General features: G+C 43.0%; 1 protein-coding gene and 1 long non-coding RNA gene across 7 annotated transcripts in view; one reads left to right on the top strand and one right to left on the bottom strand.

The window, feature by feature from the left end:
* The window catches only part of LOC129187758 (protein mono-ADP-ribosyltransferase PARP4-like), an 85264-nt gene extending 73041 nt beyond the window's left edge, over positions 1 to 12223 (top strand). For 3 of the 6 annotated variants that reach the window (XM_054787421.1, XM_054787417.1, XM_054787422.1), the window contains 3 exons: positions 311 to 413; positions 492 to 621; positions 695 to 12222. In XM_054787421.1, coding sequence (XP_054643396.1) covers positions 311 to 413; positions 492 to 621; positions 695 to 920 — 459 coding nt within the window. In that variant the 3' untranslated portion in view covers positions 921 to 12222. Of the gene's footprint in view, positions 1 to 310; positions 414 to 491; positions 622 to 694 lie in introns of all 6 variants that reach the window. The other 3 variants (XM_054787418.1, XM_054787420.1, XM_054787416.1) reach the window with 3 other exon arrangements.
* Positions 12224 to 19952: 7729 nt separating this feature from the next.
* LOC129187777 (uncharacterized) lies at positions 19953 to 21325 on the bottom strand. The gene is made up of 3 exons (XR_008572466.1): positions 20614 to 21325; positions 20428 to 20542; positions 19953 to 20314 (listed from the first exon to the last, which is right to left on the bottom strand). It is a non-coding gene; the product is annotated as an uncharacterized LOC129187777 (long non-coding RNA).
* Between the last annotated feature and the right edge of the window lie 467 nt (positions 21326 to 21792).

The following is a 21792-nucleotide window of genomic DNA, read 5'->3' as shown; positions in this document are numbered from 1 at the left end:
ACTAAAGGCCAATCTCTCATGCGGAACATAAAGTGCTGATTACGCGAGGGGAGTGCCAGTCTATATGTTGGGCATGTCTTGCGCAATAGCATGAGAAAGGCTGCTACGACACTGCTAGCTAGTTAAGCGACGTAGGATGGATGAAACCACTCTCTTATTATCTTTGTAAAGGCAGAATCGTTGCTGCATCTTTAATATTGGATGTTGTTAGATTCAGCACGTGTACCTAAAGAAGTGTCCAGGTAGGGTATATGTAGCGAAAGAACATTAACCGTTCCGGTGGTGCAATGTTGATATCGCTGTCTTGCAGGACGGCTACTGGGAGCTGACCGCAGAGCTGGGCAGGTGCATTGACGTCGACCTCGACGTCCTTGCCAATGAGTTCCTCACAAGCAAAGGCATCCGCTCTCTCGGTGAGATGGTCTTCCATCCTTGTAGGCCGCACCTGCTTCAGGGAGCAGTGCAGTGAGCTCACGTCTTGTCTTGTGCAGGCGTGAAAGCCCACGCTGACATCCTGAGGCTGCTGGCGACTCTTGTGGTCCTGCAGCTGATGAGGTTGGAGAAGCTGCCGGAAGGCCAGCTGCTGCGTACGCTGTTCGCTTTCGAGGAACCTCCGATCAGGTAAGGGTCTTCACACCCACGGGCTCCTGGTTCTGGAAATGTAAACAGCCCTCAAAAAAAATTTTGGCGGCAGAAGCAGGCCGGCCCGCTGGCAGATCGTCAAGAATGCGGTGGACTGGGTCCGCTGGGCCGACCGCCAGTACCCCTGCGTCTGCAGCCGGCTTGAGATGGGTTCGACCTGGGAGTCCGTCACCCGCCAGCTCCTGGGCTACGAGGTCTTGCCCGCCTTGTCGCCTCTTGCTGGCCTGAACCTGAGGAGGAACACGTCCGCCGCATGTCCCCCTGTGGTCGTCCAGTGAGGACACCCGGCAGCATGGCAGGAAAGAAGGACGGGTCGCAACATTAGGTACACAAGCTGAAGCGATTCCACACGACAGTATTTATATACTTTTTGGTATTCAGTGTTCCCTGGTTTATCGCGGGGGATAGGTTCCCAAAATAACCTGCAGTAAGTGAAATCCGCAAAGTAGCCAACTTTATTTTTTTTTCAATGATTCTACATGTTTTAAGGCTGTAAAACACCTCACCATACACTTGATACACTTTTCTCAGACAGACATGAACATTTTCCTGCATTTCTCTCTTGTTTAAACACTCTCAAAGTCCAAACCTTTGTTTGAATTTTAATGATCAACCTACTAGGTTGGACACAAGAAATTATTAATAGTGACTCACACGTATTTCACTCTTCTGGTCGTGCCTCTTCATCATCCTGGCGCCGTTCTGCTCTACTGTAGCGTTTTTGTATTATTGTCAAAACATATTGTTCCTCTCGTCGTACTTTCCTCCTTCCTTCCTCCTTTCATAATAGCACCCTGCAGCCGCAACTGCTTCCTCTTCTGCCTTTTGGGTCCGACCGCAGGTACCTTTGACGGTGCAGAACATTTTGGAAACAGCAAGTCGGCGAAAGGTGAACCGTGATGTAGCGAGGGAACACTGCAGTACTGAATCTCGTTGGGTCGGCGCTTCTCAGCTGAAATTTTTGAAGTCACGTTTCTCACAATGTTTTTTTCCATGTCCTTCCCCTCCCGCTCAAGCTTGACATATATATATATATATATATATATATATATATATATATATATATATATATATATATGTGTGTGTGTGTGTGTGTGTGTGTATATATACACTGCTCAAAATAATTAAAGGAACCTGGACCAGGGCATCACTGCGGTACCTGGACGCATGGAGGAGATTCCAGGAGACAGGTAGTTACTCCAGGAGAGCTGGACAGGGCCATAGAAGGTCCTTCAACCCTCAGCAGGATCGGTATCTGCTCCTTTGTGCAAGGAGGAACAGGATGAGCACTGCCAGAGCCCTACAAAATGACCTCCAGCAGGCCACTGGTGTGAATGTTTCTGACCACCAATCAGAAACAGGCTCCATGAGGGTGGCCTGAGGGCCCGACATCCTGTAGTGGGCGCTGTGCTCACTGCCCAGCACCGTAAAGCTCGATTGGCATTTGCCATAGACCACCAGAATTGGCAACTACACCACTGGTGCCCTGTGCTCTTCACTGATGAGAGCAAGTTCAACCTGAGCACATGTGACAGACGTGAAAGGGTCTGGAGATGCCGTGGAGAACGTTATGCTGCCCGCAACATCATTCAGCATGACCGCTTTGGTGGTGGGTCAGTGATGGTCTGGGGAGGCATATCCCTGGAAGGACACACAGACCTCTACAGGTTAGATAACGGCACCCTGACTGCTATTAGGTATCTGGATGAAATCCTTGGACCCATTGTCAGAACCTACGCTGGTGCAGTGGGACCTGGGTTCCTCCTGGTCCACGACAATGCCCGACCTCATGTGGCTAGTGTATGCAGGTAGTTCCTGGAGGATGTCCAGGAGCTCATTGATGCCCTGGTCCAGATCTGGGAGGAGATCCCCCAGGACACCATCCGTAGTCTCATTAGGAGCATGCCCCGACGTTGTCAGGCATGCGTACAAGCACGTGGGGGCCACACAAACTACTGAGAATCATTTTGAGTTGCTACCATGACATTTTAGCAAAATGGACCAGTGTGCTGCATCATTTTTTCACTTTCATTTTTGGGGTGTCTTTGATTTCCCCCTCTATAGGGTGATCATTTTCATTTCTATCAAATGATGTGGCATCATTTTGTTACTAATACATCACCCACTTATTATCAGGAAACATATTCAAGATCATTTTCCCCCAGTTTAGATCTGATGTGTTTTCCAAGCGTTCCTTTCATTTTTTTAAGCAGTATATAAAGATGCCCTTTAATAACTAACACACGGGTGTCCAAAGTGCAGCCCGCTGCGGTTTTTATTGGCCCACGCCACATTATAAATGTCTAATTTAACAAGAAAACTTAAAAAAAAAAACCCACAACAACAACAAAAATGGAAAAAGCAACAGTAATTTTACAAGAATAAAGTCAAAATATTAAGAGACAAAAGTTGGAGTATAATGAGAAAAGGTCATAATATGATGAGAATAAAATGACATCATTTTAGCAGCAAAAGGTTGCAATATTAAAGTCGTAATATTATGAGAACCAAACAAAACAATGAACTCAGTTGTAATTTGTGGAAAATTTGGTTGCAGAAAAAGATGTAATGTTGTAATGTAAGAAGAAAGTCAAGGGGCAATGGGCAAGGGCAATGACGTAATTACAAGAATAACATTTACAAAAGGAAAGTTTAAATAGTTAAATTAGTTGAAATTTAAAAAAAAAGTGAAGTTAAAAAAACGACAACAGAAATGTAAAAACAGCAGTAATGTTTTCAGAATAAAGTGAAAATACTCAGAGATGAAAGTCGCAATTTTATGACAATAACTTGCAATATTAGGAGGGAAAATGCCATTTTAGTAGCATAGAGTTGAAATATTAAAGAAAAATGTTACTTTTTAAAAGTCATGATATTATGACAAACTAAAAAAGAAAATATAAATTCATTGTCAAATTCATGTCAGTCATTTTTGGAAAATTAGTTTGGGGAAAAAGTTATAATATGGGAATAAAGTCAAAATATGAGAATGAAGTCATATTATAAGAAGAAAATGTATGAAGATTATGAGGCAACAGCAGCAGGAATGGGGGGGAAAAGAGCAAAGAGTGAATTTGATTGTAGTAATTTGCTTTTTCACCGATATCACACCGCTGAGATGCACTGTTTTCTTGAAATGTATCGAACTTCTTAGCATAACTGCACAAAATAGCAAAGCTGCATCCTTTCATTTTTCTCTGTGTGGCCCTTGTTGGAAAAAGTTATTTGAATGGGACGGTGACAGATAGCCTGTAATGCTAAAATATTTAGCTGGTTGATAATTGTACTACAAATTATCGTAGAGAAATGATAATATCGACTTTTTTTAGACCATTTTTTCGTAAATGTTTTCATTAATTTTTTATTAAGTGTCATGTCACATTTGAACCCCTAGATGGTGCTCAAGTATAGTGTACTTTAGTACGTGTAGTGCATGCGCCTGTACAGACTCAACCTGTCTCTGTTAAGAAACAAAAACAAAACACTCCAATAAAACCTAGACACACACACACACACACACACACACACAGTTATGTAGTGTATTGTCCAATCAATGTAGCGGATCATGTTTGTGCTGGACCACCGCTGAGTTGTGGCGCAATATGCAATGTTGCTGATATGCCCTTCAACATGTCTTCTTTTACGCAGTTTTATTGCTGTTTGTGACATGTGCGTGTACGTTCTTCCAGGCAATTTGTACTGTCTGTCAAACATTTCCCCAAATGTTGGCTTTTCAACCGTATTGAAAGGTTGCATTTCTTTTGCAATGTAGCGAGCGACACTGTGATTTTGCGCTGTTTTGTTTAATATTTGCTCCGCCCGTCAAACGCCTCAGTAAGCATCGACTGTCTGGACGAAAGCTGTACTGCGCATCCACACTGGAACCGTGGCATTTGGCTTAGAAACTATCGCTCTTGTGCCTTTATTCGTATTTGCGTCTGCTTGCTCAACGCTAACTGCTAGTACTCGGTGTAGCCATTCACTACACAGGCCCCGCCTCCATGTACTGGGACAAAGACGCTGAGTAGCCGACAGGAGGTTCACTCTCTCCGTTCATGCCACTATAGAACCAATGTGCACGCACACATGCAGAGAGAGAGAGAGGAGCCTCTTTGTTAAAGATTCTCTTACGATATCAAATACCAACGTATGTACATACTCTATTTTATTATCTGAAGGGGATCAATCATCCAAACATCCTGTGATTATCTGTTTATTCTGGAGAAGTGGAAAAGTACTGTGAGTGGACTGAGAGAAAACGGTTGAGATAAAGAAGCACCTGGTCTGCGAGGCATGACCAAGGCTGTCAGGACAGGACAGCTCCAGGCAATTCAAGGACAAAAAGCACATTCCGCAGTCACGCGCTAAGCAGCCGCTTCCTCAACGGTCCACTCCCGGAACTACCTGTGACTAATATCGAAACTTAACTTACCACGTCCATCTATGTGTTACCATGCCCATCTATGTCAATAAAAAGAAGCAGGAGAGTGTGGCACGGATTCTCTCTCCTTGCGCAAGAAAATCTCAAGCCTTCCAGTCTGGGTCATTTTGTTAATTCACAGGTTGGGGGCAAGTTCCCCTGACACTCTTGTCATCCAGCCTGTGTTGCACAGAGAGATGAGGAAATGGAACAATATGCACATGTCAATTTATGGAGGCGTCCAAATTATTGACCTCGCTCTTTTCTATTGTTCGATTCATCGTTTTATCCATTATGGTGACAAGCCTAGCGAAGGAAAAGAAGGGCAAAATGGGAGGGTTGACAGAAGGGATGAGAAAGCGATGAAGCGTTTCTTTCGTCATGCATTTACTGTGTAATCAACTAGAGTTCACGAGAGGCTTGCCGCCGGAGCACACCTCCTCAACCCGGTGTGCGTGCACCGCCGTTGAAGCCTGCATCCAGCCTTTGCCTTTAGCGGGGGGGTCTCAAACTCAGTTTACCCGGGGGCCACTGGAGGTAGTCTGGGTGAGGCTGGGCCTCAGCAAGTATTGGGAGTAAGGCTCACGATAACGATCATATCTATAACGATATCGCGTATGCTGCAGGAAACACGTCCAACATGTTAGCTCACTTAAAGCGGCATCATTCGGCAGTGAACGTTACAGCTACAAGAAAGAATACCTTAGTTAGCTTAGTGCTAACACCGATAACGTCGGCATATAAACAACCTCTAGCAAACAAATCTGACCGGGCCAAAGCAGTAACACGTGGTATTGGAGTTTGTATAGCCACGAGATTACGACCACGTTCAGTTGTTGAGAGCGCTGGCTTTAAGGACAGTCATGGAACAAATGATTAGACCACCCTCGTTTCTCCAGTTTCATTTTCATTTTAATGCCTGATACAACTACAGGTACCTTTGTTTGGACAAATATAACAATAACAACAAAAAATAGCTCATAACCGTTCGATTTTTTGGCAGTACAATGCTGTAGCTATTCATGTTAGCAATTTGGTTATTATCAAGAAAAGCATGGAAGTTGCCGGATATCAGCTCTTAAATTAAACTCTTATGAGTTATATTTGTTATCATCATATTTGTCCAAACAAATGTACCTTTAGTTGTACCAGGCATTACAATGGATCAATAAACTGAGGAAACAAGGCTGGTCTAATCATTTTTTCCATGACTGTACATGATTACAGTTCTTGTACCTCGCTACAAAATACCATCACGTCCTCACTTTAGCCAGAAAGTTATACCAGCACTTTATGAAAAAGCTAATTAATTGTCCATAGGTATGAATGAGAGTGTGAATGGTTGTTTGTCTAAATGTGCCCTGCCATTGGCTGGCGACCAGTCCAGGGTGTACCCCGCCTGTCGCCCCAAGTCAGCTGGGATGGGCTCCAGCATGCCCCAGCTACCCTATTGAGGATAAGCGGTATAGAAAATGGATGGATGGACAGATGGTTGGACTTCACGTGCAACGGACAGATTTAACTAACTGTCCATTACATTTCACTAAGTCTAATTGGTCGCTTTTATTTATTTTAAAAAATGTGTTTGCATTTTTTTAAATAAAAGCACTTTAAGACATTTTTTCTGCCTTTTTTTGTGCCGAAAATGACCCACTTCAAGAAACTGAACCGAACCAAAATGACATATTAGTGTACCGTTCCACCCCTAGTATTTACTTACCTGTTACATGATGTGCTGTCATTTCGTGTGTGTGCGTTAGCACCACGATTGTAGGCAGTGTTCTGTTTCGTGACCCCCATTTCGCCATGTGACTCTTAGTTCCGTGGTAGGTTATGCTTTCACCCTGTGAGCATCATTGGCTTAACTTAGAGCTTGCGGGCCGCATTTTCATTCTTTCTTACATTCAAGATCCAAGAGAGTTTTATTGTCATGTGCATCGTAAAACAGCAGTTATGCTATGCAATGAAAATCTTATTCTGTTCATTCTCCCAAGAAAAGAAAGAAAACACAAAAAATAAGAACATAAGAAACATAAATACCAATAAATTAAGCAACAAAAACAGAAGACACATTAATTCAAATAAATAATACAAATAAATAAATAAATAAATAAAGTGCTATGAGTGTGTGCGTGTGTTGCGTGCGGCGTGTGTGAGTGCTTCGTTGAGAAGCCTGATGGCCTGTGGGTAAAAGCTGTTCGCCAGCCTTGTGGTCCTGGACTTCAAACTCCTATAGCGTCTGCCTGACGGTAGGAGTGTGAATAATGAGTGTTGTGGATGTGTGCTGTCCTTGATGAGGTTGTGTGTTCTGCGTAGGACTCTAGTTTTATAAATGTCTTGCAGTGAGGGGAGGGCTGCCCCAACAATGTTCTGTGAGGTCTTGATCACCCGCTGGAGTGCCTTCCTATCACGTGTTGTACAGTTACCGTACCAAACAGTGATGGAGGCGGTAAGGACACTTTCCATAGTGCATCTGTAGAAGCAACTCAGGATTGTGGTGGACATGCCAAATTTCCTCAGTCTTCTCAGGAAGTACAGTCTCCTTTGGGACTTCTTCAGAATTTGTTGGGTGTTGTGAGACCAGGTGAGGTCCTCGCTGATGTGTGTGCCAAGGAACTTGAAGGTTTTCACCCTCTCCACCTCAGTCTCATCAATAAACAGGGGTCTATGCGGCTCCTTTTCCCTTGTTCTTGGGTCGATGATCATCTCTTTAGTCTTATCTGTATTGAGAAGGAGATTGTTATCACGACACCAAGCTATGAGGTCCATCACCTCTCTTCTGTATGATGTTTCAACACCACCAGTGATCAGGCCGATGACTGTAGTGTCATCCGCAAATTTAATGATGCTGGTGTTGTTGTGGGAGGCCACGCAATTGTAGGTGAAGAGCGTGTAGAGGAGTGGACTCAGCACACACCCCTGTGGGGTCCCAGTGCTCACAATTCCTGAGCTGGATGTGCGATTGTGGACTCTGACTGACTGGGGCCTGCCTGTTAGAAAGTTAAACACCCAGTTACAGAGGGAGAGAGACAGGCCAAGTGTGAGGAGCTTATCTGTGAGTTTGTGGGGGCTGACTGTATTAAAAGCAGAGCTATAGTCTATAAATAGCATTCTGACGTATGTGTCCTGGCCCTGTAGGTGAGAAAGCGCTGTGTGGATGGCAGTGTTGACTGCATCATCCGTGGACCGGTTCTGGCGGTATGCAAACTGTAGAGCAGGGGTCACCAACGTGGTGCCCGCGGGCACCAGGTAGCCCCCCACGGCCACATGAGGTGCCCGCAAGCCTGCTTTTCATTCAGGTTTTCAGTTAACAACGTGAGAACACTAGAGAGAAAAGTATTCTGAAACATAAAATGTGAGTTGTGGATACCAGCATTTTGTGAATGTTTTGGTAAAACAAGCATATTTGATCTGTTTGGGTTGAAATAAGGTATGAAAATCTTTTCTACAAAAATGAGTAGCTCGTGGCCTTATTCATTTTCTAAAAGTAGCTCTCGCAAGAAAAAACGTTGGTGACCCCTGCTGTAGAGGGTCCACAGTTGCCGGGATGCTCTTTTTGATGTGGGTCATGACTATTCTTTCAAAGCACTTCATAACAATAGGAGTGAGTGCTATAGGGCGATAGTCATTCAAGCAGGTCACGTTGCTCTTCTTGGGTACGGGCACTATGGTGGTGGACTTAAAGCAGGTCGGTACAGATGCTTGTGCTGCTTTTCGTGGGTTTGTTTTGTTTAGAACCCTGCGCACATCAGCTGATGTCACCATGAGAGGTGAGTCCTGTGTGCTCCCCAGGTTCAGCCACCCTCTCTGCTCATCAGGAGTTTGGGTGTCAAAGCGGGCATAGAACTCATTCAACTCATCAGGAAGTGTGGTTTGGCTGGACGTGGCTACGCTACTCTGCTGTCGATAGTCTGTGATGTGCTGGAGCCCCACCCACATGCGCCGAGGGTCTGAGGTGGAATAGTAGCCCTCCAGCTTCTGTCTGTACTGTCTTTTGGCCTCCCGTATGGACCTCCTCAGGTCATATCTGGCCTTTTTGTATGTACTTTATTTATCCCACAGCGGGGAAATTTACTTGTTACAGCAGCAAGACAAGTAAAGAGAACAGTGTAAAGAAAGCATAGTGTCTACAACATGGTTCAGGTGGTGCAGGTGTTGTAGAGCCTGACAGCGGTCGGTATGAAGGACCTGCGGAACCTCTCCTTCTTACACCGTGGGTGTAACAGTCTGGTGCTGAAGGAGCTGCTCAGGGAAACAACAGTGTCATGTAGCGGGTGAGAGGTGTTGTTCATGATGGATGTCAGCTTAGCCAACATCCTTCTCTCCCCCACTTCCTCCACGGAGTCCAGAGGACCGTCCAGGACAGAGCTAGCTCGCCTGATCAGTCTATTGATCCTGCTCCTGTCCCTGTCCGTGCTGCCCCCTCTCCAGCAGCCCACAGCATAGAAGATGGCTGAGGCCTTTTTGTAGTCATCAGCGGTGCCCATGACAAATGCAGTCGAACGAGCACGTAGCTTAGCCCTTACATCACAGTTCATCCACTGTTTTTGGTTAGGGTATTTTCTGTAATACTTGGTGGTGCTAACAGTCTCTATGCATGTGCTAATGTAGCCAGTAACAGCAGAAGCATATTCATCCAAATCAACAGTACAATCTTCCCTCCCCGCTGCAGTTTTAAACACATCCCAGTTTGTGCAGCCAAAGCAGTCCTGAAGTACTTGATCAGTTTCTTCATTCCATACTTTAACTGCTGTACTTACAGGGGGAGCTTTTTTAAGAAGTTGTCTGTATGTTGGATAAAGGAATATTGAGATGTGGTCAGCCTTTCCAAAGTGGGGTCTTGGAACAGCCTTCAAAGCACCTTTCATGTTGCTGTAGACTTGGTCCAGGATGTTATTTTCCCTTGTGGGAAAGCTCACATGCTGGTAATATTTGGGGAGGACAGTCCTGAGGTTACAGTGGTTGAAATCGCCAGATATAATAAATACAGCGTCTGGGTGTTTGGTCTCATGTTTATCAATGATGTCATGCAGGAGGCCTAGTGCATTAGCGGTGTTAGCTCGTGGTGGGATGTAAACAGCAGTTAAATACACAGCGCTAAACTCACGAGGCAAATACAAAGGTCTGCATTTCACCATCAGCAGCTCAATGTCCTGCGAGCAGTGCTTTTCCATCGTCTGTACGTCTGTGCACCACCGTTTGTTTACGTAAACACAGACGCCGCCACCTCTGTGTTTACCAGACGCTAAAGTCCGATCTCCCCGGTAAGCAGCAAATGATTCCGACTGGATCGCCGAGTCCGGTATATCCTCCGTCAGCCAGGTTTCTGTGAAGGTGAGGACACAGCATTCCCTGATCTCACGTTGAGCTGTAATCCTTGCTCGTAGTTCGTCCATCTTGTTTTCGAGGGAGCGGACGTTGGCTAGCAGCAGGCTTGGTAGCGGTGGCCTAGTCGCTTTAGCTTTTAGCCTAGCATGCAGGCCGGCCCGCTTGCCTCGTTTACGCCTCGGATGCTTTGCTCGCCGGGTATTCAGCTCACCGGGCCCGCAGGCTGCTGCGTTCTCCCGGCACAGAAGAAAGGCAAAGTCTGAGAGGCTAAATGAAGGTTCATGGTGAACCCTGCCGATGTTCAAAAGTGTCTCTCTGTTGTAATGTACTGCGTGAGTGTGTTGAATGTCCAAAATGAACAATAAAATAGCAAAAAATAGAAAAACACGGGAGAGTGTCACAGAGACGCCTGCCACGGAGGGCGCCATCTTTGAAATCATCAACATTCTTACATTTACAGTAGTCTTTCCTGTCAAGTCACGGGCCGGAAAATCTGACTTGGCGGGCCGCAAATGACCCGCGGGCCGTGAGTTTGAGACCCCTGTTCTGAAGGTATGCGTTGCATTTAACTTTGATACTACGTAGATCCTTATAACAAATACCTTGTGAACACTAAAATGGACTTGTTATGCATTGTAATTTCACACCATAGAGGTAGGAAAAACCTTAAACTGGAGGGAAATTTTGAGATTTGGGTCTAGTAAACTTACTCTTTTTCAATTGAATTTTTGTTAATTCGTGTTAATTTTTATGTTAATTTTTATACCGAACCACAACAAATGTAGTAAATGAAGATACATGTATGTGTATGCGTGTGCTTTTTTGGGTGAAGCAAGATGGCCGACAATGGCTTCATGGGGTCAGCCGTGACGCCCCTTCCAATAGAATAGAGTTCAGTGCGTTGGACGTACTGCCCGGCCGAGGTCCCGCCCTCGAGAGCCATATACCTCACCGTGATTGGTTCGTTCAGCTCCGCACACGACAAGTGTCATTCGTATCGAACTTGCGGGCCACACTAACAACAATCTTTCATATTAAGACACGGGCCACCAACTATCGTCCCGGGGGCTGCAGTTGGCCCGGGGGCGCGAGTCTGAGACTAGATTGATCATTAAAATTACATTTATTTCTGAAAGCTATCATATTTTTCTTTTTTTTTCCTGTAAATCCTGTAAACAAAAAAATATATAATGAACGACAAAAATTCTATAAAACCGAAAAAAAATCAACTTTTACTTCACTGCCTGGCAGTCCAACGCCTTCCCGCCTTCACTCGCTCGCTCATTCATTCATTCATTCCTCGACTCAGCTCGGCGGAGGAGAAGCCGTGAAGCCGCTGACTCCGCTCGGCGCCGCCGCTTCTCCGCCGATCTTTGTTAAGAAATGAAGGAGGTGCTGTGATCTGTGGTCCAGCCTATGTCTGTCTGTAGTGATCTCGATCATCAACACACCTTTACAGTACATTGCTTAATGGATGTCTATGGAGCTTCCTGTCCCCCTCCTCCTATCCCCCTCCAGTGTTTCCGGTTTTCTTCATTCATATTTCATATTCATATTCCTTCTTCCCTGTTTCTGTAATCCCTGGAGAAGTTACGCTTTCTCCATATTCCACTTTTCAGAAAGAACTGTTAACACAGACATTGGAATGTGAATACAAATAATTAGTTTTCTCTCGTCAGCAACTACACGTGCTTTCTTTTCTTTCTTGTGGTTTATTTATTGATTATCGGTTGATTTATTTTCTTATTCTTAAAAAAAATAAATTAAAAAAATGAATTGAGAATAAGAAAATATGTCAACTACTCAGTTAAATACATTTTATTTATTTATTAGAAAATAAATCAACCAATCAGTAATCGATTAATTTGATTTATTACTGATTGGTTGATTTATTTTCTTATTCTTAATTTAAAAAATTTCAGCCGTCTATATCTGCCGTATGATTATTATTATTATTTTAACAGTGAGAAATACATTTTATTTCTAACTGATTGGTTGATTTATTTTCTAATTGTTGATTAAATTTTTCATGTTATTTTGTGTTAAAAAATAAAGATATTTGAGACCATTGGAATGTTTTTATCAGAGCTTTTCTTGTGGAAATCCTGATGCGGCCCAGCCTCACCCAGACTGCCTCCAGAGGCCCCCAGGTAAATTGAGTTTGAGACCCCTGCTTTAAATTATTTTCTTTTCAATGTTTTAAAAATGAAAATCACAAAATGCTTGATTTGCACATTCAACTGAAGTTGTTGAACACTGAACAAACAATAAACACAACAGTAAGTCAGCTTTGGGTTTTCGGCTGCACGTGTAGTGCCGTCCGTGTCCACTAGAGAGCCACGTTTATCTCTGAAGTAGCGGACACGGCCTCATCTATGAAACAAAGTAAGTAACCAAGCCTAATATAATCACATTGTCTCTTAATGTTCACCTCATTATGTAATAACGGCGCATTGTGTCATAATTGCCTTGCATTTTGTTCTAAAGTTATTGAATGCATTTTGCAATAACTTGTTACATGTTGCAAATGTGGACGCTGAAGTTTTTTGGCGCATTTTGTAATAAACCACTGAAATTGATGCCTCAATTACCAAAAAACAACATGAAGCATGTCACCTTATTTAGAATTCATTTGAAGAAAAGTAGAAGGGGCAACACGGGCTCCTCCTGACCTGAAAATAAAGATTGTTCAACATCATGGTTTATGGGAAGGCCACAAAAAGCTACCTAAGAGATTTCTGGTTCTGGTTGAATTTCCTTTGAACATGCATTCAAGTTACGTGATTATGCGTCATACGTCACAATTCCACATGTTCAAACGGAGAAGGAAGAAAGAAGCAAAGCTTCTTCAGTCCTACCCCGTTTCAGCTATCACGTTCCACTGTGACGAACAGAACGAGGAAATGGAAGAGCACAAACACAGTTATATACATTTTAATTTCAAATTTTGTATTTATTGTTGGTTTGTGTCTGTGTGATACTGCTGGCTGTAGAACAAATTGCCCCTTGGGGAGCATAAAGTTTACCTTGACCTTCACACATATCTTTCTCTCTTCCATGCTTTGTAAAGACATCAAACAAAAGGCAGCTAACAACGCACGTAATGGGACACACCTATTACACCTTCTGAAAAAACCTCCAAAAAGCGCTCCCTTTACATAATGTGACCTGCATATTAACCAAGCTACATTGTTATTATTAACACTGTTACACCCAAGAACTACGTTTCCTGGCGTAGTGACACCACGCCACGCCACACCGGCTAGTGAATAGCGTCAGCACACATTCGCTCACAATGCCTCAGGCCACTAGCGAAAGGTAACGCTACATGTTGGAGCTGCCGCCACTGCTGCTGGGTTTTTGACGCTAGGGGTAGCGTTCCTTTCTTTGTTGCTATTAGTGATGTGCGGATCGATACTAAAATATCGATACTGGCGATACCAGCTCTTTATGCTCTGATATCGACTCTCAAATCAAAATATCGATACTTCCGTCGTTTGAGGTAATGTTTGTCTGAAACGACCGATCGTAAACTGAGCCGTGTGTGAATTGTGAATAAAGTTTTCATTCTTCCAGTAGTTCTTAATAATTGATCATTGATTCGAATGGTTTTATTTGACTTATTTTCTTTTTTATTGTTTAGAATACCATTTTCACATGTTTTATCAGATTTTGTCCTCTGTTTTTCACTTGTTGTATATCAGCTTGGCTATATTGTAAATCACCCCAGGACCTCAATATATGTCAGGGTCTAAAATAGATTACGGTACTTAAATTACCGTAATTTCCGGTGTATAAGACGCTACTTCTTCCTTCCGCTACTTCTTCCTTAAAGTTTGAACCCTGCAGCTTATACAGCGCTACGGCTAATTTATGCCCATGTACTTAACTCGTGACTTCTCCTATACTTAAGTACTACAACTAATCGTTTAAATACTGTGCCGCTTGCTGAATGAATCATTGCAGCTCAATGAACTGCTTTGGTAGGAAAGCTAAATTCTAAACTCGCATTGGTACATGTTTGTATATTTCTCAGGTATGTATTTTGAGTGTTAAGTTGCTATGTGATGATTTTAGCGTTCTTTGTAAGATGAAACGGTGAGTCAGACTATCATGTGGCGTAATGACCTCCTGAGATTTCCGATGAGTTGACGAGCTCGTTGTGAGTTCCCTTGTAGCTTGTGATTGGCTCCTGTCAAATAAAGAGCTGCCTGGTCCTCACAGACTCGTGCGTGCCACAATATGTCTTTTTACGACGTGGACATGTGCGGCTTATAGTCCGGTGCGGCTTATATACACAAATCTGGTTTTCTCTCTACATTTAGTGGGTGTGGCTTACATACACTTACATTATGAATTGATTTAAATTTATAATGCCTTTAATTTGCATGTGTTATTTATCCTATGATATGAAATAGAATACTTTTCACCAGACACAGGAGGTGAATTTGTACAGTATCGGTAACAAATCGGTATCGCCGTTACCTGCCTAATTTTACTCGATATCTGATCGGAAACAAAATCAGTGGTATTGCACATCATTAGTTACTATGTGAAATCAATGTGCCCACGAAGGAAGCTCTGCAAATGCTTCAAATGACCAAAATACTATAAGTATGACATGTTATCATGAATCTGCCTCTTTCTACAGGCTCACAACATGGATAGAAAACCATAAAACCTTGTTGGAGCTTTTTGGAGGTGTTTTAATTGGCAGAATAGGTGTGTCCCATTACGTGCATCCATTACATGCCTGGGGTTGTGGATGATGGGAAAATTCCCAAAAAAGTGCACTTTTCCTTTAAGAAGACTGTCCGTTACCTCTTTGGTGTTATCAGATTTTGCAACTCCGGAAACAGTTTTCAAAATCCTAAAAATGAAAGTGATTTTTGTGCTGATGTGTTCTAATTGCATGCCAGTGTTTGTGGGGAAGACATAAATCTTTGCTACGTCTGCACAGGGAGTCCGGATGACTTCCATGCTCCTTTAGATGATTCGGCACACTTCAGAGAGGACAGGGCCCCCGATTGACAGTGATGTTCCCCACACAAAGGCGTGAAGTGGAGCGGCGTGAAGTGGAGCGGCGTGTCGCTGCGGTCTTGTGCTGCGTTTTTTACACAACAAAGTTAATGACAATTGGTCTCGTTTAATCCCGTGGGACAAACGTTTATTTACAACAGCGATAAAACCCCTTCTTTGACAATCCAGCCTTTTGTTGCTTTGATCAATGAAATTGCGCCCAATTGCATTAGGCTTTTTGAACAAGAATTAAAAAAAAACAAAAAAAACTCCATTCCAGGGTCTCTGCGGGTTTCAACAAGTCAAATTGAAGGCTTTTTTCACACTTTTTAAAAAATAGCATAATGAATACAATTGAAGACCCGTTGCACATCCATATTGGCAAAAAAAACCACATGAAGGAAAGTGGATACATTGTGAGCGGGCTGCAGGGTCTCCAGTTCCACTTTGTAGTTATGTTACAACGTGCTCAAAAATTGCATTTGTTCGAAATAAAAGTCACATGAATACGTTTTAAGATCTTTCAAAATCTCATTCAAGACATTTTATGAGATCTTATTTTTAGATGGTGCTCATGGGATACATTTCAGTAAGCGTTTTTATGACCGTAAAGTCGTTCCTCGACACTGCACCATGTGAGTTTTGTGGCTTCACTCGATTACGGTTTTTGCTGTCTTGGTTGACAATGTCCTTTCTTAGTAGAAAAAACATTTGCATATTTAACTCAAGATGTATTTACAGATGTATTAACTTACCTACTGTATGTCCTGTTCTACTGCTGATTACTAAAGAACGTAATCTAATCCGGGACGGGAGTCTAATGTTTCTTTTGGTAGGTTCCATGTTTATGTAGCCACAGAACACAATATTCCGTGTGCCTTAAAAGATCAGTCAAAACAAAAAATACAAATATAAGGCATTCAGAGGACGCATTCAAAGACATAATATGTAGTATTCTACACTGGTCACTAGGTGTCAGTAATGTTACTGTAGTGACAGGTCTATTGTGTGGTTCTGAGCTGAGTGTGGGCTATGGAGGGCAGTGACGTTCGGCACATTGGGTTAGGGGTAGAGCTAGCTTTTAGGAAATAAGGCCGTAAAAGACGAGAACTATTAAGTGTTGAAATGTTGATGCTGTGTTTTGAGCATCTGCCCGTAAGAAATAGTGCCCTGTGTCTATTTCAAAAAGGCTGACTAATTTACCACCATCCTGACATAGTGTCATTCAGCTGCCATTGCATTGACGAGAGTATGTTATGTCTTGTATATGTCTAATATGTCTGTTATGTGCGGCGGGCGCTGGACCCCGAATGCAGAGGCGGGAGGCAGGTGTACAGGTGAGTAAGTCTTTAATTAATCATAGGCTGAACACAAGGCGATGGTGTGGGAGTCAAGGGGCTGAACAAAGAGGGGGCACCATGAAGGAAGCACTGGAAAGAGCCGAGGGAGTTCTTGCCTGGGGGAGCCGGGAGTACTGGGCACACCTCCTGGGAGACACTGAGCACGCTGGACTACAGGTTTGGGGAATGAGGAGTCTGCCGGGACTGCCAGAAGAAGAAAAAGTCCAAAGAGCCAGAATGGGTGTCCGTGTGCGTGGCACAAACCGTTTGGGAATAATCCAGCGTCTCCCAGCTGCCATCCATCCGCTTAAAAGGATGTGCTGGCTCATCAGAGGCAGGTGCGCCCAGTAGTCCCGCCTCCAGCCGGAGAGAGGTCACCTGAAATGGTAAAGCACACGCCCAGGAGAAGGCAGGGAAACACAGGCGGCAGGGACAGGAAGTGAACCCTGACAATGTCTTACTTTATGTTATTTTGCCTGCTACATTGGGTAATGAATGGGGGTGTTAAGAAGACTATAGGGGTGTTGTTTCATGTCTACAGGGCTCTAATCATGTTAAAAAACACATTTGGAAGATCATCAACAGTTTTTATATGCTTTAACCAACAAAATATTCCATTTATAAATAAGGAATCCTACTTCACTTGTCACGGTCGGGTCTGGAACCGATTAACTCACACTAAATATTCCAACCACACAATTTAGACATGTTCACTGTGAGCTGGACTCACTTGTGTTGTCAAATACAATGGTGTGAAAAAGTGTTTGCCCCCTCCTGGTTTCTTATTTTTTGCATGTTTTGTCCCACTTAAATATTTCATTTCATCAAAGAAATGTAAATATTAGTCAGTGACAACACAACTGAACAAAAAAAAGTGTTTAAAAATGAAACTGTTATTAAGGGAGAAAAAACATCCAAAGCTCCATGTCGCTGTGTGAAAAAGTGATTGCCCCCTAAAGCTAATAAGTGGTTGGGCCCCCCTTAGCAGCAACAACGGCAATCAAGTGTTTGTGATAACTTGCAATGAGTCTCTTACAGCGCTGGGGAGGAATTTTGCAGAATTGTTGTCATTCAGCCACATTGGAGGCCTTTCCAGCATGAAGCGCCTTTTTAAGGTCATGCCACAGCATCTCAATAGGATTCAGGTCAGGACTTGGACTAGGCCGCTCCAAAGTGTTCATCCATTCAGAGGTGGACTTGCTGGTGTGTTTTGGATCATTGTCCTGCTGCAGAACCCAAGTTGCTTTCAGCCTGAGGTCACCAACAGATGGTCAGACATTCTCCTTCAGCAGAATTCATGCTTCCATTTATCACAGCAAGTCTTTCAGGTCCTGAAGACCCTCACACTACCGCCACCATATTTAACTGCTGCTATGATGTTTTTCTGAAATGCGGCTTTACTTTCACGCCAGATGTAATGGGACACACACCTTCCAAAAAGTTCAACTTTTGTCTGGTCAGACCACAGAGCATTTCCCCAAAGGTCTTGGGGATCATCAAGATGTTTTCTGGCAAAATTACGACAAGCCTTAATGTTGTTTTAGTTCAGAAATGGTGTTGGTCTTGGAACTCTGCCATGCAGGCCATTTTTGCCCAGTGTCTTTCTTATGGTGGAGTCATGAACACTGACCTTAACTGAGGCAAGTGAGGCCTGCAGTTCTTTGGATGTTGTTGTTGTGTGTTTTGTGACCTCTCAGATGAGTCGTCGCTGCACTCTCGGTGTTGGCCGGCGACTCCTGGATATGTTCACCATTGTTTTTTGTTTTCACTGTGTGTGAATAATGGCTCTCACTGTGGTTGGCTGGAGTCCCAAAGCTTCAGAGATGGCTTTATAACATTTTCCATACTGATAGATCTCAATTAATCTGAGTTATGTTTTAACAGGGGAGGCACATCACTCTTTCACACAGGGCCCATGTAGGTTTGGATTTTTTTTCTCCCTGAATAAGTTTCATTTAAAAACTGCAGTTTGTGTTCAGTTGTGATGCCATTGACTAACACTTCAATTAGTTTGATATTCTGAAATGTGCAAATAAATAAATCAGGAAGGGGGAAAACACCATGTATGTACAAAGTAATGGCGGTGTGCGTGACCGATTTGCTGATTTCATACTCATACAGAGCACGTCACGGAGGACCAATCAAATAAAACCACACCACTATCTTCCAGGAAGTTGTTCACACTTGTGCTATCGAGGCAGCATGGACGAGAAGAGGCAATGTGACGCTGACGCCTCCATCCGTCTCGCTGCATTTCGTGGTGAAAGTGCAGTGATCCCTTGGGAGGCGGGGCTTGAATAAATTTGCTCCATAAAGCCCAGAAGCACGTCCCGCCCTCGCCCTGGCACTGACTCTGCAACCAAAAGCCACCATGAACCCAACTCTGCTCGCCGCCTTCACCTTCCTGCTGCCGTTCAGCGCTGAGGCCCAGGAGCCCACCTGTCAAGTTGTCTGGTAGCACACTTATGTTGACTGTTGCTTTTTTGTTTGGTTCTTGTGTCTAACGCCTTTTTTTGCCCAGCAGGATGTTCAGGGTGAACTGTGTGCAACCTTTCAACGCGCTCATCGGCCAGGCGGCGGCCTGGAGCAGCCAGACCTGCAGGGACAGCCTGCAGGAGACGTGCATGTACCGGGTAAAAACGGCATATTCAATCCTCGCCACAACACACCCGGATTATGTCCAACCGATGCATGCATCCTAGGGCTGCTTTAAGTGGCGGTCGTATCGCTTCATCATTCAGTGGGCCCGCCTTTCACTCTTAGGTACACCATCTAGGGAGCACATTCTGTAAGTCTAGTCAAATAAGTCAATTCAATGACCACAATATGATTTCATTCAATAATGTCATCATGGACAACTTCATAAATGATTCCATTTTGTAATTCATGTGGACCAAAAAAAATATGTCAAAGATGCCAATTTGTGCAAAATATGAAAAATATGTTGAAAAAAATAATGCATGGGGAATATGGATATTTAATACGTACTTGTTAAATTCAGTATATATTGTCAAAGCCCAGTTGACACTATTTGGTCCTTTATTCCTACCTTTTTTTGAAACAAAAAAACCCACTTCTACTTACTTAAGCCCTGCAATGGAATTATTTAGAATATTGCAACTAAAGTGTCACAATCTTAAGGTGTAACATGTGTTTCAGCAACTAAATTTACCCTGTGTAGAAAATTATATCATTCTGTGCACTCTGTAAATAATTATAATACCAAAAATGTAACTATACAGAAATAGTAATAAATATAAACAGTTCATCAACATTCAAAGTATAACAATACTTAAAAAATACAAAGTTGATCACAGTATGCAAATGTATTTCTGTCTGCAAGATTAAAAATACAAAATAATAAACACATTTAGTTACAGTTAGTGATACGTGACAATGTGCTCCAAGGGAGTGCAAGAAAGTTGTTGTGTGACAAGTTGTGTTGTTGTGTTGTTTAGTTTGTGAAGTACTCGCCCTCCGTCCTCCAGATGACGCACACGTCGCCCAACACCAACAAAACCAACCAAATCACCTTCCAGTTCAGCCCACCGTCCTCCCCAAAGTTCTGCAAAGTAAAGGTGTGTGTGTCTTTTAGTCTAACATTCAAATGATTAGGTACACTAGCACAATGTCATCTCTGATGAGGGCTGTAGATGCTGTTCCTAATGTTTTGGCTACCTTGTGGACGTACATGAAAACCCTCCATCCTTGTGTCCTTCCCTGGCAGGCGTCTAGCAGCTCCTCAGTCAACACCACCGCCAGCAGCCCCAACGACTACTGCCTCCTCTACAACCTGATGAACGGTGAGTGATGCGTTCAAGGACCCGCAGCAATTCACTTGAGTTTCTGATGCTCTTTCCTCACCATACAGCCAGCGGGATGACCAAGGCGACCGGCTTCAAGGAGATCTGCTTCGGCCAAATGTGCCCCTCCAAGGAAACGGCCACGTGCCTCTAAGACGGATGGGCTCGCTGAGATGCCAACCACGTCGTCTGCTTCTTCCTGTTTATGCGCTATTGTCATTAAAGCTGTCAGCAATACTCACTGCTGCATTTTTTGTAGCGTTTGTCACCGTTAAGAACACCGCATCGGCGCTGGGGGCATGTTACACTTTCTGGATGACAAACATAGCGTAATGTTGTCATTCATGAATCACATCATTCCAGGTACGTCTTCAGAATTTTTACTTTTAAAAACTATACTGGCTATTTGTGGAGAAAATGATTGGGCCACTTGCATGCACTTCACCAAAAAAACGTTTATTTCACAAAATACAACTCCAAAAGCATGAACGTACAAATGCAATATACAAGCAAGTCTTCTCCCGGTGCAAAGCGTATTGCTGGGGTGTCCAAGGTGCGCCCCGGGGTCCATTTCGGGCCCATGGCACATTCTAAAAAATTGACTATAACAAGAATACTACAAAACAGCAAAAATGAAAAAATCTGCAGTCATTCTACAAGAATAAAGCCAAAATATTCTAATAAGAAGTTGCGAACTAACACGAAAAAGCCAATATTTTATGACAATAACATCCTAATATTAAAAGGAAAAATAACATACTTTTGGTCGCTTTAATTTGAATATTAAAAACATTTTTTTAAAGTCGTGATATTATGAGAACAAACAAAATGGAAAAATCGTCTGTAATTTTCCAAGAATGAGGTCATAATATTCATAGAAAAAAGTTCTAATCCAACAGTAAAAGTTGTACGGGAATAACGTTATTACATTATGAAGAAAAATAACATCATTTTAAGTTGTAATATTATGAAAAATAAACAAAACAAAGTTGTCATTTTTGGAAAACTTTACATGAAAAAAAGTTGAAATTGTTGGAAAATGAAAAACAAAAAAAACAAAAACAATTTTCCGAGAATAAAGTCATAATTTTAAGAGAAAAAAGTAATAATCCAACCAGAAAACGTCTTACGAGAATAACGCTACATTATGAAGAAAAATAACTAGCTTTTTTTTTGCCAACATCCGATATGCCAATATTGTCCAACCTTCAATTTCCGATTACGATATCAAACGATACCG

The sequence above is a fragment of the Dunckerocampus dactyliophorus genome, chromosome 9, assembly GCF_027744805.1.
Source record: "Dunckerocampus dactyliophorus isolate RoL2022-P2 chromosome 9, RoL_Ddac_1.1, whole genome shotgun sequence".
Classification (NCBI taxonomy): domain Eukaryota; kingdom Metazoa; phylum Chordata; class Actinopteri; order Syngnathiformes; family Syngnathidae; genus Dunckerocampus; species Dunckerocampus dactyliophorus.
Note: the sequence above shows the minus strand (reverse complement) of the source record. Positions and strands in the feature narration are given on the sequence as shown.